This window comes from Diprion similis, chromosome 12, assembly GCF_021155765.1.
Source record: "Diprion similis isolate iyDipSimi1 chromosome 12, iyDipSimi1.1, whole genome shotgun sequence".
Lineage (NCBI taxonomy): Eukaryota > Metazoa > Arthropoda > Insecta > Hymenoptera > Diprionidae > Diprion > Diprion similis.
In genome coordinates, this window is record NC_060116.1 from 16943494 (window position 1) to 16960888 (window position 17395).

Here is a 17395-nt window from a genome sequence, read left to right on the forward strand (position 1 = left end):
GTCTCTGCCTAGATTCAAGTTCCTCCGCCTAATCCGCCCTCGCTGACGTCACGGGGCACAAGCCGCCTCCGAAAACAACCCCTGTAAGCCGATGGATATGATTTATGAGAATAGCATGAACGGAACACCAGCAATAATCTCGGTCGATGATCCCTCTTTCACAGGTACGTAATACCTATACAGAAGTTATTATACGTTGATGAACCCGTTGATATGGTGTGATCAACGGATTCTCGGTACTGATAATGGTGTACGATAAAAAAAAAACAAATAAACAAAAAAAAATTGGATAATCCTGGTTCCGAATATTTTTATGAACTATACGCGAGTACATTAACATATATATTTACAATCGAATCGTAGTATAGATACGTATAGTCATACGTAGTGACTATTCATGCGTTGTTACAATGATTATATGTTGTGAATAATAGTGTATATAAAGTTTTAAATTTGTTTTATTGTCAGCCACAGTGCACGCGCTCGCGTGTTACTGTCTCTTGGAATAATTATTTAATACGCACAAGCAGGAGAGGAGAAACCAGTTTTGAAAACTGGAATAAACGCCACAGCTTGCAGGTATTTGCATTCTCGATTCCCAAGGGTTTCCGATTTCTCCGAAATCATCATAAGTGAGAATCGAGGACTCTGAACATTCAACGAAAGTCTGAAACGTAAATTTAGCTTTTCGAAACAGAGGTGACGAACATTTTTAACAAGAAAACATAAATCAGAACTAATAATAGCGGCCAAAGAAAATACCAAAATTTTCATCGCATTACTTTTTCAAAAAATGTCAGGTATATTGTTACCGACAATCGTAATAATTTGTATACTTTCGTTTTCTTTTTCTTCGTACTATCCGCAAGAGACAATATCACATTATATACCTTTATACGGTATTTTGTTAGTCCATATGTATAAAGAAACTCTTAAATTAATATAATAAAAAGATACGTCTATAGGTGTTTAAAATCTGCACAAAAGTAAGACGTAGGCTGAATTGCACATGTAGTTGTTTATCAATATCGTATAACTCGGATGTGTCAATCGATGCATCCACGCTTCAATTATAGGTTTACGACGATACAAGCGTTGCATTGTAAACTGGATTATTAAACGTATGTTGAAAAGTAACTCATATTATGATGCTGGGTTAGTATACGAGTGTAAAATTCCACTCTCACGATCGCGTCTGTCACTGTACCGTTTTACGTACTCATACTGACATTAATTTACTCAGTGTTACGGGGGTGAGTACGAGCTCTATCGCTGCATGCGATTCGTTTCAATCAACAGCAGTGCATATTGACGAAATTTTGTTTATCCTTATAAATCGGACCCCAAGCGCCGTACTTTTCGTTCGTTGCCGGCTTTTTCGGCGGTTCCTGCGAAGGCTGCTCCCGCACTTGCTCCTGGCCTTTCCTGTTGCGATTGAAAATAGACAAAAAAAATAGTGAAAATCTCCGGACGAAATCTTTCTAGCTATTACATTACATCTAACATTCGGCTGTTTCAGTTATAAAATTTACATTCGAGTCTCAATACATTCGAAAGTATCGCTCAATTCAAATCCAACATATACTGTGGTGGCTAGGCAATATGGCGCCCAAGAGCTTAATCAGCTGATCCAATTAGACAAATTATACACGACTTCGTACAAGTTTTTCAGAGATTATTACATCACGTTGAGTTACTACAAATTTTCAAACTTGACGTTTTTTAATATCGATTATTCAGTATAGATCTTAATAGCTTCGAATAACCTTGAATCAATCAAACAAACGAGTATGGATAATCAACCTTCGTCACTTTCGCGTAATACAAAAGAATAAATTCTTGTTTTATATTCAGCTACAGCAGTTTTAATCCTCACAGTATCGGAGTCTCCGATAATCCGTATCCCGTGTGTATTTACGATCATGAGAAATGGAAGACTCAAGAGATACGTGTTTACCTACAGAGCCTACCATTGACACGATGTCGAATTGATCGAGAATTGAGTGGGAAGGTTAAAAACCTGATGTTCAAATCGTAAACGGTAGTAACAGTGTTTTTCTACCGATGAAGGTGTTCTAAAATCGTGGAGATTATTTATTTATTTATTTATTTATTTACCTCACTTCCTGGTAAGGCCCCTTCACGATGGAATTGTCAAGGTTCTTGTAGACCATTTTACCTCGTTGTTTTTACCTCGACCCCGGTTACACCGATCTGATTAATTCAATCTGCTGCGAGCGGTGCTGTGGTTGACAATTTTGCGGAAGCTCCGATGGACTATGCTTCTCGCTGGTGGAGTTCACTTCTGCGTGTAATTGCAATGCATCAAGTTAGAAGTGATACGAATAAATAAATTAAAAAACAAAAAAAAACTCGCAGGTTGTAGCTTCTGAAGGTGTTTTAAAAAATCGTTTCGCTAATTTAGCTGGATGTTCAAAATGTGTTCAAAATCCTCCGAGGCTACGGGCTATAGAACAAATTTGGAAATCGTTCAATCATCGTTTCCCCAGGGTGAGGGAGAAAAAAAATACGTTAAAAATCACCCAGACGTGACGTGAAATCCGAGGACGTCTAACTATTTGGGCAGCAAGTATTTGTCAAATTCTATCCAATAGCGACGACATCGCCAGAAATTTCCCTAACGAACCTGTATACATCTCCGTACCACGAGGACCAGATACTACCGTCGGTTTTTCTACCCTGAAATTTTTTACAGAAAAACACGCCGGAAGACCGGTTCAAGAGGGCGCAGAAAATCTCTAAAAACTATGTTTAGAAACGAAGTTTGACTCCAATTAGTTCACTTGGTGAACCGCATTTGTGCTCAACCCGAAAGAGAATTCGTCGTATAATCGTTCTGACCTGAATTCTCATTCGTTTAAAATTGATCAACGCTCTCGAAATCGTGACAATTTTTGCATTCGAATTGAGAACCTCTGCTCTGGACTATCCTGCAGACCATGTACAGCGATTGCAGGAGCGCCATTCTCTCAAGTTTCCACTCTCTGTATATAAGCCGTCATTTTGATGCTGAGAATACCGCGTTTTGTATCGTGAAAATAAAGACAAGGGTTGTGGCGAAACTCACCCTATGGCACGTGGTGTAAATGTACTAGAACTAGTAGTTCTAGGCAATTCCCAGCATTACCCCTTCTGCTGCCTTTTTTAGTCTGAAGGTTCTTGCCTAACCTGTTATAACAAAGAAGATAAACATACGTTAAATTCCATTCAAAACAATTCATGCAAACCAGCTTCGAACGGGGTGCACAAGAATTCGAATTTGCCCCGCGTTCTCAACGTTCAATACGATTTCTTGGTAAACGAGTAGCGTCATCGAGAACAGTTAATGTCATTTAAATATGCAATCAACAGGCTCAAAGGTAGAAAACTGGTTCCAGCTATCATTTCGGCTCGGTCCACACGGCACGTAACGCTTTTTTGCACCGCGACAGTATAACTTTGTTGAAAAATATACATACTTTGTTCGATTTCTCCGGTTAATCGTTATTTTTATTTCGTCATCGGGTCAACTTTTTAACATCCTTTTCTCTTCTTTTTTCCATTTTTCTTTTTTTTTTCTTTTTTTTTTTTGTACTTTCTATTTTTGGTTTAAAAGACCATGTTACCCGCTTACCTTACGCTGGGTAGGAATGTTGGTGAGTTGCCTTGGCAATCTAGGACTTTGCACCTCATGGACACATGTGGCTAGGATAACCTCGGGGAACTAACACACACTTCGATTGAATGATAATATCTGGATTGTCGATAGACCAAAAAGATCTATGGACCGTTGAAGATGTATTTAAAGAGAGCTGCTGAATTCGGAACCAAACTGTGTAGTGAATCGCAAAGTTGCGACTGCACCTCGCACCGCTATTCCCTCGGCTTTTACCCAAACCGTCCCCACCGACTTCGGTCCGGTCTTCGCGACCCACAACACCTATCCAACAGAGCCGATCCCCAGTAGGTGGAATTCCTAGAGAGGTCATCGCGGTTGATACAAACTATAATGTTCGCCGATGGGTCCCCTTGTGGCCTTCGACCGCTGGCACATTGTGAAATAAAAATATACATGGTTCGACATCAAAAATACCTTTTTTGGCATTGGGATACAAGGAACCTTAAGGCGGTGGACAAAATTACGATTGGAAACAAATAATTTGAGATCTGGAAGACGAGTTTCTGGAGAATAACATTGGGAAGAAATTTTCTATGGACCGTTCCGCGAGATATGGATTATGAATTTTAGAGGTCAAGCCTAGTTCCTGATTGGTCATAAATTCTATATGTGAATGATAAGACGAAAGGAATATTTATGTAGGGAGAAAATTTATTTGAAACCTTCAGTTTGCGGCACTGATTTTTATTTTTCATACAAAAATCAACTGTATTTTTTTTTTTGTTTTTTTGTATTAATCTCGCGTAGAACCGACTCATAAAATTTGTCTATTTATTTGTAAATGACACTAGTGATACTACCACCCCATTACGTTAGATTCCTGTCATAGACTAGTGAGAAAAGAAAGTTTAATTATTTTTTTCCCTCGACTGAGACTATTGTCGCCGTACTGACGTTTCGAGTACAACCGACTTTGTGAGCCGATTGTCGAATTCTACTACGAACTTCTCTAACAACAAATAATTGACATACATTTTAGAGCTAAATTCGACTTTCGCATTTTTACCTGAAGGTACGTTGAAGTAGTTATTCACATATATTCTTATTACAAACTAATCAAGAGATTAAAGTGTGAAACGAATTACCATTTTTCATCTCCGTACAACCAGCTTAAATACAGTCGATGCAAAGGTAAAAAAAAACAAAGTTTTTAAATACCGTTACGATATTACTAGTTTTAGTTTTTTTCCATTAGAAAGTGCCACGTGTGAATATTTATCCATCCCGACTGATTAGCTCTCTTAAATTTCATCTGAACATGGAATCTTCCACTGTAACGTATTATTTAATATCATACAGTAGCATCACCGATGTACAGCATATTAAGATGCCTACCATAATTCAATATCAGTAGCAAAATCAGTCGTCGAATATTTTTTTGTTAAATAACTTATGTTACGAAGAATCGTACCAGGAAAAAGAGTATCGTATTTACTGATTCAATCGAGAAATAAGGCTAAAAAAAATTTCAAATCCCCAATATTTGTAGTTTTTTTTCGCAACTGGAATGTACAAACCTAGGTATGTCTAAAATAGGTGAATAAAAAAACTATAATCGTTATGTAAAGCTTTTGCAGCCTGACCCGAGTTACGTAAGCGGTACCAAAATGTCTGCGAGTTGTTTATTCACGGTCATGTACCTTACACGCTGTGAGACTGAAGTTTTCTCTACTATGTATATAGATTAGGTTCCACCGTAAGACACGAGGTGTTCACGTGCTACCGTTCTCCTTCCTGCGCTAGGAGTTTCCCAAGGAATTCAGAGATGCTACTTTCCGATGCGTAATTTACCTGGTGCCGCAACTGTCGGACAATATGTCAGGAATCTTACATGGTCAAATGAAAAATAAAAAAACTACTCAAGAACCTAATAGAAATCTATTATCGCAACTAGAAAAACACAGTTAAAATTAAATACAGAAGAATGCTAACGTGTTCCAATCGCACGTGAGTGCATTACACGTTCTAGAATCGTGTCTCTATTATAGAGTTAAGGTAAACTAGAATCTGATGCAATAACTGTGATCATGTCATCAGTAGCACTAAAGACCTTCTTAATCTCATCTCTACGTTTCAGTCTACCGATACAGATGTGATTTTACCGCGGCTTTGTGGATTAAAGACGTAAGTAGTCAAGCAGCGTCAAGAAGAGTAAAAATGAAGAAAATACACCGTTTCCCATTCGAAAAAATTAAATTCTTCAAGCGGGAATTGTAATGAAGGTAAGAAACTATTTCTGCTAACTGTTACATCGCATGACGTAACTTCGAACAAACGACCACAACTCTTTGGTTTCCAATTTCAACTACCACTGGACTAAATTGGAACTTTAACCCAAGTTTTTGCTAACCTGTTCCATTACTCCTAAAAATTGGACATTTTTCCAGTCTCTGTGGGCTTTTTTGAGTATTGTTCCAACTTTGAATCAAGGTTGAAGAGATTGTTTACGATATTCATAGACCTCACGCAGATTGTTTCCATAAATATACAGTCGAACCGCTATAATCCGACAAATGCTTCGCAAGACGGTGTCGGATAATCAAATTTGTCGGACTATAGAGTGTAGCCACTACCGGCCCCTTGTAGCCCAGATCTTTTTAAAAATCAGTACCTTGCGATGCGACAAATTATAGAAATGGTGAGATTAAATCGATACTACACATACATAATTAGCATGTCGAAATACAAATGGCGCCGGATTGCTGAGGGTCTACTGTAATTTTATGTATATTCATCAAGCTGGCATTCGAAAATAAATCAAATATATTCCGAATTGATATATGCTAACAATGTGTATATTCATCATGTTAATTAAATTTAAAAAAAATTTCCTCCTATGTGGGTTTGTGACAAAAAGTATTTTCTAGTACTGATTTCCTGTGAGTAGACTAAAACAAATAAATCGATTGATGCAATTTTCATGCAAGTATATTTCGATTTAGAATCGAATAGAAAAGAATTGATTAAAACAAAATTAATTGCATACAATTTGTTTAGTTGCAAGATTTTCAAAAATTTGAAATATTCAATTCGATTCACGATCATCGTCTCAGTTTACTGAAATGAAATCCAGCTAGCCATTTTGTTTTCAAGTGACCCGCAAGTCAACTCTGATTAAAGTTTCATATTGGATTCTTGACACATTCTAGATGTTTCGATAATACAAAATCCAGCGTAGAAAGAACCACATAATCAATTACTTATTAGGATAATGAGTAACGACAAGTTGGGAAAATTCATAGACGATGACTTGATGCGGCAAAAATGGTTCCCGATATCCACACCTGGCACCGCCACTTCTCATGCCAATGAATAGGGTCCACGTGGTGCATAAGAATCGTGAAGAATATTCACGAAAAGCAGACGACACTTAATAAAACGCCTCTGAATCAGCTGATAGTATGGCAATAAGAAGTCGGCGATGAAATCATCAGAAATGTCAAATTGTTCAGTGTTCGATATGTACCCAAATCGCTCGTTAACTCTGACAAAGAAGTCTTAGTTCCATCCACAACCCCATCAGTATCTAGAAATAAACAAAAACACCAAAGTAAAAAGAAAATTTGAAGGAAACCACACACGGATAATTCCAGCAAAATAAAATGCGTCCGGTCCAGAGGCAACGACAAGGCCTGCAGTACGGCATAGTTCTACTGTGCATGCAGGCCGTAAATTTTGGTATCGACAACATACCACCAGCCACTTTAGCCGGCGTAATAGGACAGGTAATACTTTTTAAAACGTTGACCACATTGTATCATTTTTTGCATTTCTTTCTCTTTTGACCATACGATTTACGTACTTGAGTAAACATCGTCGCTGTTCTTTTTAGACACTTTTATACATGGGAGTAATAAAAGTACCATGGAACGCCGACGAAGTATGTATATCATCTGTGAAGGTACTGAAATATCGTAACTGGCGTTCGTTTATACTCTCCAACTTCGAGCATGGATCAGACATGCATTTGTACTACAACATGGTGTCGTTTATACTGAAAGGATCGACCCTGGAGACCAAGTATGGAACAGGGAACTTCGTTATGCTGTTATCGTTCTTATCCGTTGCCTGCAGTTCCATGTATGTTGCCCTGGGTTACTGCCTGACTCAGGTGACCGGAGACTATGGATATTACACATCCTGTGCCATCGGATTCTCCGCTGTTTTATTCTCGCTTAAAGTAATCTGTATATGCGAGGAACAGGACAGACTCCGTGACGTCGGAGGCTTTAGAGTCCCGAGCAAATTTGCTGTATGGGCTGAACTGATTTTGATACACCTGTTGGTCCCAAACGCTTCATTTGTCGGTCACCTCGGAGGGATACTGGCTGGTTGTCTCTACTGTTATACAAGTTTTGGTGCACTCGTTGATAGAATGATAAGCGGAGTTACCGGTCGTCCTATTATACATGAGGAAGAGTTTTATAGAAGGCGAAGTTATTTTTAAACACACCTATTTTTCTTCCAATAACTAAGTTATTGTTTATAAATTCACACACATGGGCCTGATCTTCTACATTTTTTTACCCATGATTATCACCTCTATTCTTTAACAAAAGTATCTAAAGGCTGAAGCTAATTTTAATTTTAAAAAAGAAAACAGAACGAGAGGAGAACTCCTCTAGTTTGTACGGTTGTGAAAGAGACTACTTCTTTATATTATATATTTCGACATGCATTGTATTATAAGTAGTCAACGACGAAACTTGTATAGTAATGTAAGATCCTTGTGCAAAGTTAAATTATATTTATATTTATATTTATATTTCGTACTTTGCCTACTTCCATGTAGATTATTGTATTTTACTACTTAATTAATAAACAGAGAACTCTGACAATAATTCACTCTCAGCTGCTACTGATTTGAAATGTATTTTGTCGAGAAGATATTTGAACCAGAAATAATTATTCAAAGACAGTTCAAAGATACCGAGACAGACACCATGCAAGATAAAAAATCATCATTCTTTCAAGTCAAGAATTGTTCCAAATATGTATGTATGTACAGTGAAATCGATGGTTTTCACGTTATTTTCTTTTATTTATGTAAAAAAAATAAATACAGTACATAGTCTGGAAGCTATGTATCGCCTAATAGTATAGGACTGAAGATGTGTGTACGAAATTATAATCAAATACCTATACTATCCTTAGCAGATTGTGTAACTTGTGCAAGGTACTAGCTGGTAATTGGGTGTTTGATGGGTCTAGAAGTAAATCGAGCATTGAAACATCACCTAGAATAAAACCAATATTATCAACAAAAATACCCAGCGGAACATACATACGCAGAATTTAAAAAACTAAATGCCAATAATTACCGGCAGATCGATTATTTATTCGATAAGGCAGATCGTAAAATGTGAAATACGCGGTAAATCTCGCTAGCATTTCGGAGTTTCCTTCGACAGTCCCGTTAGTTAAATATTCTTTTAACAGCGGCTTTAAATCTGTAGAAAAGAGAAGGATATTTCGATCAAAACTGTGATAAAATTTGGACATAAATGGATTCGAGATATGATATATTTACCGGGTTCCCAACTATCCATAATTAGGGCCGTCTTCTGTTTAATCGCCAAAGCACTTTCAGAGCTTAGCAACAAATTTCTACCTCCATTTTTCGACCTCTCTAATACTTGAATGGCAATCAGTTTTATTTGCCAAACCAAATAGCTATTGGGTTGTCTGCCAATAACGTCTAAACTTTTAAACAAATTCACCCAGAGCGGCAGCAAACTTATTTTATCTTTGACCACGCATTCATATGCAACTATTGCAAAAGTTTGGAGTAAATGCCGCTCGGAGATGTTAAGTTCAGAAATTTTATGGTCATTTGCAAAACTTTCTGTAAGATTTTTCGAAGTTTGGGACGATTCCGTGACTTCCATTTTTTCGTCTAAATCCTCCGAATAACCGGACAGTCTTCCCGAGGTCTGCGCGAAAGAACTGGAATTTGTTTTGCTAGAATTTCTACCAGTTTCAGAATATCTCGAAATTCTTTTTGTCTTATGCTTAGTCAGTCCTTGCAAGAAATTTTTCACTATATTCAGTACAGTCTTATCGTTTGTAAATGATGTTATGTTCTCCGGTTTAGCTGCCCAAGCGATAACATTTTCAGTCGTCAATGTTTGTGCCACTAAGCTTCTAAATCCCTGAAAAATAATTTTTTTTTTTTAAGTCGTAACACTCAACGCTTTCATTTAAAATCAGATTTGTCATACAGATTTTGCCTACATGCGGATCTTCCTGGTAAGAAAGACATCCGGCTCTCTGCTTAACGTCAACGAAGTCACACCGCTCCAACATATTCATTAAACGCTCCCAATTTTGTCCTTTTTCAAATACCACATTCCAATATCTATCATCCCTCAGTTCTACTCTTCTCAGACTATTCAATTCTGGTAACAAACACGGCGCCCTTAGCACAACCTCTTGACCACTGGCCAAATTATCCGATTGAAAAGTTAAATGTACCATCGCATAACATAAACGACCTGTGTCTATGTCTCTCGGTAGAAGCAAGCGTGGTTCAGCGGCCAATACATACAAATGGCGCAACGCTTGCAAATGATACCTATTAGTTTAAGGAAGACATATTTGCATCATTATTGAAATTTTCTTCAAGTGTTGCCTACTTGTGAAATAAAATATCTGTTAATATCAATGCCAGCATGATAACTTGTAGATCTTTTACCTGTTGTCATTACTGTGCGTCGGAAACTTCGGAAACAGAGCAATGAGAAGTGCAGCAATGGCACTTGGGCTGTTAGAAAGGGTGTATCTGCCACCACCTAGGAACAACAGTCCAAGAGCCATGTGGGTTGCTAAGTGCGAGCCATACGTGACAACACTGCTTGCAGGACCAACCCGAGTTCTTATGTAACGACATATCCTGAGAATCTTGGGAAAGCAATAACGGATATAATTTTATTTAGTACAATGCTATCTCGAGTTTCTATGCCGCAGGCAAGAGGTTCGTAATTACCTGGAGGTCTCCCGTACCAGCCATCACAGCCGCAGCAGCTAACAAAATGACATTTAAACAAGTTTCAATTGTCGATTTCCCAGCTAGTTCAGCAACTGATTTATGCGGAAGCGCTGTAAATATCTGAGCATAATTATACAGCGTCTTGAAGGCATTCCTGTTCGCTGATCCTGCGTATTTCAAACCTAGTGCCAAACAGGCACCTGCGATGATGTTGCAGTATGCTTGGCTAAATTTAAAACACAAATGTGAAAACTGTAACTTGAATTTCCCGTTGTCGGAATTTCATTCCATAACATGATGGTACTTTGGAATTTACTAGCTTACTTCATGGTCTCCAAATCCACGGTTTGCATGATTTCTGGCGTTGGTTTTTGCAGCCTGTATTGATAAACGATTTCTGGTACATGACTAGACACCCAGGAGGTTGTTGGCTGAATTTCGTCCCATAGAATAAGCGACCTGGCAAGTATTCTCAGCAGAAGTAAATCCGGTCTAACAAAATCCAAGAGAAATTGCGTCTCTGGAGCTTGCATCCATTGTGCAACAGCCCGATTCCCCGTGTTGAAATACATCAAGCCCAGCGCCACTGTTGCACCTTGACTAGTAACATCTATGTTGATGGAGTCCCCCTCCCGAATCTGATAACTGAATGAGTTTTCATTATCGAATAGTTCTTTCATCCACATTCGATGAAAATTTACCTGGGCGATTTGTATTTGTCCTTCTGTGCACCAGTCAAAGGCCTCACATTTCCTCCGAGCATGTAGTAATGTAGAGTGTCAGGAATACTGGAAAAGTCAGACCCGCCTCCGCACCCTAAGACAACTAAACCCAAAGCCAAGCCTGCAGCTAGTGAATAAGACTCGCGATCGACGCAATTTTTCATCTCCGGACCGGGAGGTCTTCCTGAAATCAAAATCAAGTTTCTAACTCAAGTAACTGAACGCAGATATGAAACTAGGTAAAGAAATGTGATAATCACCGATCTCCGATAACAGCGCATGAGAAATATGTTTGTGAGCTGTTCCCTGATACACAAGGCCAACACCCATTAGGGCAGCGACTTGAATATTCTGTTGTACATTAAGTTCGATGCTAGTAGGAGGTAGCAAAGTTTCAACATGTAAAGATAGAAGCTTTGTCATGGAAACGTCCATGGTGGCTCTGTGGGATGCAGATAAGCCAAGTAAAAGGCCTACGCTGGTTGTTTCGTGGCACTCAACTAAATATTCGTACATATTAAAAGGAGCCAGATTTTTTAGATGACCATTCAGCCCTAGCGCCATGAGAAAACCAGCATGCTCAATACCAAATTCACTTTGCTGTGGTTTATTGTAAACTATCCAAGTGGAGTCAATGTTCGACGCATTGGGGTGAATCCGGAGTCCTGCTGCTACTCCGTTGTGGAAAAGTGGCCACAAATTCATATTTGGTGGTACGTCTATGTGCGCTAGCTCAATTGTTGTACCTCGCGGCGGAGCCTTACCTAATCAGAATGTAGTTTAACGTACAGTTAATTAACCAGATGTCATACATACGTATTTTCAAGTACATTATATTAGGTTCAGAATTGCATTACAAAAATTGATATTCACCTGTAAGACAGAGACGAGGTACCGGAAGCTGTTCAGTAATGATCGGTGTTGAGGTTCTCAGCGTAAACATGCCTCTGGCAACAGGAAGCGCCATGGTTCTGGTACACAGAGCATGTAAATGCCTTTCCTGTTCTTCGATAAAATCATGATCGCTTACATCCGGGCGCTGAGCGATTGCGATTCTTACTGGCTTTGAAGAATTCAACAGCCTTCTCACTTCAGCAACCCTGTGATCTTTGCTGAACCTCAGTTTAAGAACCTGAATCATTTAGCAATGCATTCGAGTCAACTCTAAATAAACTAAACTGGTGTAATCTGCAAACTGCCAATTCTGTCAATTAGCTTACAGTGTCATCAAACTCCATGCCGTCATCCTGCTCCGGATCTTTAACTATACAACTTTTACCCGTGTTGACATGACAGTCAATATTCAAAGGCAACGAATGTCTTTCTAGTGCCGCCAAATCTTGACGATCAATCAATGCGTACACGGATGTTGGCCAGTCAGATGGTGGTCTGCCCCTACATTTGTGCATTGCTTCATGCAAAAGTAACGAAACTCCAGGTGGAAGAATTTCAAGATCTTTACAACTCATGCCTAGAATGTGGAAATGCAAAAATTTCACGAGCTCAAATGACTAATAAATTGTAAAAAGTCACTCCATATTCTACTAACCCATTTCATGATACAACAGGACCGCCTTCTCGTGTGCAAGATAAGTGGAGCTTCGTAGTGTTTCTCTATCTTGTCTGCTAGCAAGATCTTGAGGATCGATACGACTTCCGGCTGGTACAACTAGTTTGGTAAACTGTTCAAGTTGTAAACCAGAATTTTCTTTCCCGTGTGTTATCAACGCCGTTAATTGAATTATATTCTTCGTGCGTACATTAACTTGACTCAAATAAGGAAAAGGATCTATATCTCTTCTAATCAATAAGTGACTCAAGGTTTTGAATATACTTGGTGGATTCGTCGGCATATAGTTAGGAGAAGTGATCTTCTGAAGATCTGACATACTGATTTGAGATTGACCATTATTCAACAGACAAATGTTTGGAAAATCAATGAAATAATGATGTGAGAACGCGTTGAAATTGAGGTCAGTACTCAACTGGTGTAAAAAACGAACCAAAAGAGGTAAACTATCTGACATAGTCAAATTTAATTTGAGATCTTCATAAACTAAATGAAGAGAGAATAAGACCAATGGGAGGTAAGGGAAAAGAATAGCTTGCGAATTGATTTTTGCTGGGGTATTTGAAACGGTATTTCTACACCTTTGGTCATCCATCGACTTTAAGATAACTCTCAATTTGGCAAGACCAAGGGTATCAGAGATGAATTCTTGAGAATTTTTCTGGTCCGTCGACTTCATAACATAAAGCCAGTCGTCGTTTGATCCAGAATCATTAGTTTTCTGTTTCTTTGGAAGAACACTAGGGCTACTGCGACCCGTAGGTTGATCGTTGTCGCAATCGCTTTGAACAAGCGGGACTTTGTCCACGTCATATCCTAACAGCGTGAGTATTACTACCACAAACAGATTCCATTCTTGTGTCGGTCCAAAGTCTTGAGGCCCAGGCGCATTCCGAGCGCCGTACCACTTTACCAATAATTGCATCGCCAGATCTCGCTGCAGTACGCCGCGAAGAGTCGATAAGCATATTGTAACTGTAAAGAAATCCCGACAACTATGTCTACAAATCCATTCCTCTTTTCCTTCACGAATATAAGAAAGCTAGTATATTCTATACCTAGAGAAGACGTGCTGGGCGCCGGCAAAGAAATTCTGAAGAATTTTCCAGTTTCGTATTCCAGAGTAACTGTGTTGGATACCGCCTCTTTAAGAGCAACTAAACTCGTGTCCAGCATTGAGTTTTCTAGCATAATAGGCAATCTTGAGGTCGTGCTGGTAACTGGACTGAGTAGATGTAAGCCTTCGTCGAATTTAGCTAATTCGTGTGACATTGGGCAATTTGGCACGATCAATGAACTTCTGCGTGGAAATGGGGAGCTACCCAGTTTTTGGGCGAAATTTGGAAGATAATAGTTGGAACTTGCCAAAGGTGACAAAACTCCAGCAATATGAACTTTGCCTATGCAAGTCACTCCAGAATAAAGTGAAACTCCATTGGACAAATCGATTGTCAGAATCATGTGAAGTTTCTGAAAAATCGGAGAAAGAAAAAAAAATCATATCGAATATTAATTTGTGCTGACATGAAAAAAAATAAGAAATTGTTCTAAATTAATCATATTTATTCATCTTACCGGCAAACTGACAGCATCTTTTGCAACTATACTAGTCACCATTCCGAAAATGATTTGTTGCTGCTTGTTTGATTTCTCGAGTCGTACCAAAAACAGTTGGGATCTGTTCGGTACTAAATATCCCAAATAACTTTGACCAACAAGATCCGATGTCAATAAAACCTTCGAGGCAGGTCCAGATATGATATCCCTTAAATTAAAGCAGAATAAGATTTGCTTGTTACGCTTCTCTTAATATCATAATCGCTTAACACATAATTTTTTTAGGGTGAATACGTCTGCTGCTAAATTCTAAACTAAGGCCAAAGCAAAGTTAAAACAGAAACTCACTTCTGATTGAAGGTCCAAAGGAACTGCAAGCACAGGTATGACCTAGATAGGATATCAGGGAAAATAGGAGGATTGGTTGGACAAAAGCAGGGGATTCGATGCTGGTACAAAATCTTCAACACTAATACTCACTTCGACACTCCAACATTTTCTGTCCATACATGATCCAGGCAAAGTTCAGGATACAGAGGCCTACTTGGGCTAGCCATGGCATCTTGAAGATGCAAGCTATTGCAAGGACTACTCGGGCTATTTGGCGACTGCCCCAAAATCGTTGCCATCACTGTATGATGTAGTCTAGTTTGATGAGCTATAGAGCTGCTGGGGCCTCCCAGTAACGGAGAGAAAGTCGTGGGAGATTCAGATCTCGAAATAGCAGCCATCGGACTCTGAGATCTTGAATGTTGCTGCTGCGAAGGCGATGCCCCGCTAGCAGAGCCTGTCGTATATGACGTAGCACGAGATGCAAAGGGGCTTGTTGCTACTACTCCGCCACCTCCCAAACTGATACCCATACCAATGCCGCTCGATTGCAAGTTGGGAATACCTGTTTAGGGTCGATAAGACAAAAAATTAATATAATTTCAAAGATGATATTAAAGTTTTAGATATTTCATATAAACCAATTAACTCACCAAAAATACTGACGTGAGCCTTGCTAGTAGAGCTTCTGTTAGTGGAAAGATTGCTTCCGATATTAAGAGGTGAGGCAGTGGCAGAGTGATTTAAAATAATGCTAGTTGTAGTGTCATTGCCACAAACAACATGGCACTCGTCAGCTGAAGCCTTACGGATTTTATAAACTGAATGTAGGCCAGTACGGGTATCGTAGACAACAGCTAGCGATGGTTCAGAACTTGTAAACACTATTTTCTGGTGCGAATCGCACACATACGAGAGACTTCCTGCAAAAATAAGAATGTAATTTAGAATCACAACAGTAAGTATATACTGATACTAGCTACAAAGTTGGAGTTAGTAACATTGACGTGACAAAACATTGGGAAAAATCACTCCGTTGCAATTTTAGAATGACTCTGAAATAATTGAATTTTCGAAATATAATAATGATTTGCTTGACGGCTTAATGAATTAGCGACAATCCTAAAATTAAGAAATATCACCACATTTCCCAAACTGCGTTGTTTGAATAACGTTACTAACTTCAGGTTCACTATCAGTTTCATATTTATTTATTATTCACCATGCTTCAGCAGCAGAGGACAAATTTCATCCAACGGATGCTTGAGAGAAAACGCTGTGGGTAGTTGGTTTTCACTTTGCGCCACCAGTTTGCTTGCTTCCAAAGAGGCATACCTGAGTAAATGTAACAGCATGTACCGTTGTTGACTTAATTCGTAAAGCTGCGAGTATAATTACCTCGACACTGTGGTAGGAGCTGGGGATTTTTCCAGCAAAATTCCATACTTCGTAGCCCAAACTGATGATACCTAAATCAGTTGATGAAATGGATATATTTTATATTTTTACATGTTGAATTTTCTTCTAAACAGATTGAAGATTGTCTATACCCACTTGAAATTGTAAGCTTGATACATAATCTTCTCCAGTTTCAGTGAAAACCTTCAAGTTATATGAATCCAGGAGACAAATGCATTCGATGGGACTCCCACTAGGCTCGTTAAAGTCGGCTTGATTATGTTTAACATTTTCTGGTGTAGTCGAGTGAAACACACACCAGAGAGCATGCTTTATATCACTGTCACACGAGTATGAGGTTTGAAGCGACCTCGTAGAGCCGCTACCTTTAGAGTGAACAGCAATTTTACCCGACCAATACAATTCCTCTTCACCGTAAGTTTCGTTTTCTCTAACAGACCAGAATTCTTGCTGTAATTGAATGTTTTGTAATTGTATCAAATGAGACCGAATAATTTTAGCTCTGTTTCCCAATTGATTCAAAGATACTCAACAGCTTACAGGCGTTTTTTCTGTTATATTCACTTGACTGAGCCTCTGTAAAATGAAACTCTCTCCTGGCGCAGTTTGATTGTTTGCCGATTGCTGGGCAACGACAGAACCAGGATGCCGCAAGATCGTCTGACGTCCTCCTGGGACATATTCCTTGTAACAAGATAATGAATTTATCAATTATGAATTGGAATTAGTTAGCAAGTACAATAAAATACTCAGCCGTAAATCGTCGTGAACGAATTCTCGCGATACGGAATTTTCTACGAACATGACAGAAAGTATGATCGTAAAATATTTGTAAATGCACAAACAATTCTTTGAATAATTTTTAAGTAAGATCGATGAAGGTACAGAATGCATCTGAAACGTATTATAACTCACATCACATTTGAAGTTTTTGCAATAGACGACCGGCGAAGATAACATAACCTAACATAACATAACCTAAAAGAAACAAACAGAGTAAACTTACCAGCGGATCGGAAGCGGCGATCATTTTCTCCCCGATTTCATCCAGATTTGCTAAGTTTTTTTATTATTTTATCGTAAACACTAGTAGCTGTCACAAAATTTATTTTTAGCACGTTATCAGTACG

The 17395-nt window shown here is 38.7% G+C and overlaps 2 protein-coding genes and 1 long non-coding RNA gene across 3 annotated transcripts; 1 reads left to right on the top strand and 2 right to left on the bottom strand.

Annotated features, from left to right (window-relative positions):
- Positions 1-428: 428 nt before the first annotated feature.
- On the bottom strand, positions 429-2305 carry LOC124413472. The gene is made up of 2 exons (XR_006929877.1): positions 2119-2305; positions 429-1425 (listed from the first exon to the last, which is right to left on the bottom strand). It is a non-coding gene; the product is annotated as an uncharacterized LOC124413472 (long non-coding RNA).
- A 4667-nt stretch (positions 2306-6972) lies between these two features.
- LOC124413470 (rhomboid-related protein 4-like) lies at positions 6973-8520 on the top strand. Its single transcript, XM_046894062.1, has 2 exons — positions 6973-7404; positions 7512-8520. Exons 1-2 carry the CDS (start codon positions 7282-7284, stop codon positions 8124-8126), a joined length of 738 nt encoding a protein of 245 aa, XP_046750018.1. The 5' UTR covers positions 6973-7281; the 3' UTR covers positions 8127-8520.
- Positions 8521-8699: 179 nt separating this feature from the next.
- Positions 8700-17295, bottom strand: LOC124413468 (anaphase-promoting complex subunit 1). Its single transcript, XM_046894060.1, has 21 exons — positions 17272-17295; positions 16806-16949; positions 16401-16715; positions 16245-16315; positions 16069-16181; positions 15500-15769; positions 14997-15411; positions 14535-14724; positions 14018-14429; positions 12939-13934; positions 12610-12860; positions 12263-12521; positions 11650-12153; positions 11369-11573; positions 10992-11312; positions 10665-10893; positions 10374-10579; positions 9914-10253; positions 9210-9831; positions 9001-9129; positions 8700-8916 (listed from the first exon to the last, which is right to left on the bottom strand). Exons 1-21 carry the CDS (start codon positions 17293-17295, stop codon positions 8819-8821), a joined length of 6114 nt encoding a protein of 2037 aa, XP_046750016.1. The 3' UTR covers positions 8700-8818.
- Between the last annotated feature and the right edge of the window lie 100 nt (positions 17296-17395).

Excerpts from the sequence above, each read along its gene's own strand:
- LOC124413470 (XM_046894062.1), top strand. The coding sequence starts at position 7,282 with ATGCGTCCGGTCCAGAGGCAACGACAAGGCCTGCAGTACGGCATAGTT. Across the intron at positions 7,405-7,511 it reads TAGCCGGCGTAATAGGACAG|ACACTTTTATACATGGGAGT; the intron begins GTAATACTTTTT and ends TGTTCTTTTTAG.
- LOC124413468 (XM_046894060.1), bottom strand. The coding sequence starts at position 17,295 with ATGATCGCCGCTTCCGATCCGCTG. Across the intron at positions 10,894-10,991 it reads GTGGATTTGGAGACCATGAA|CCAAGCATACTGCAACATCA; the intron begins GTAAGCTAGTAA and ends TTTTAAATTTAG. Across the intron at positions 8,917-9,000 it reads AATAAATAATCGATCTGCCG|GTGATGTTTCAATGCTCGAT; the intron begins GTAATTATTGGC and ends GTTTTATTCTAG.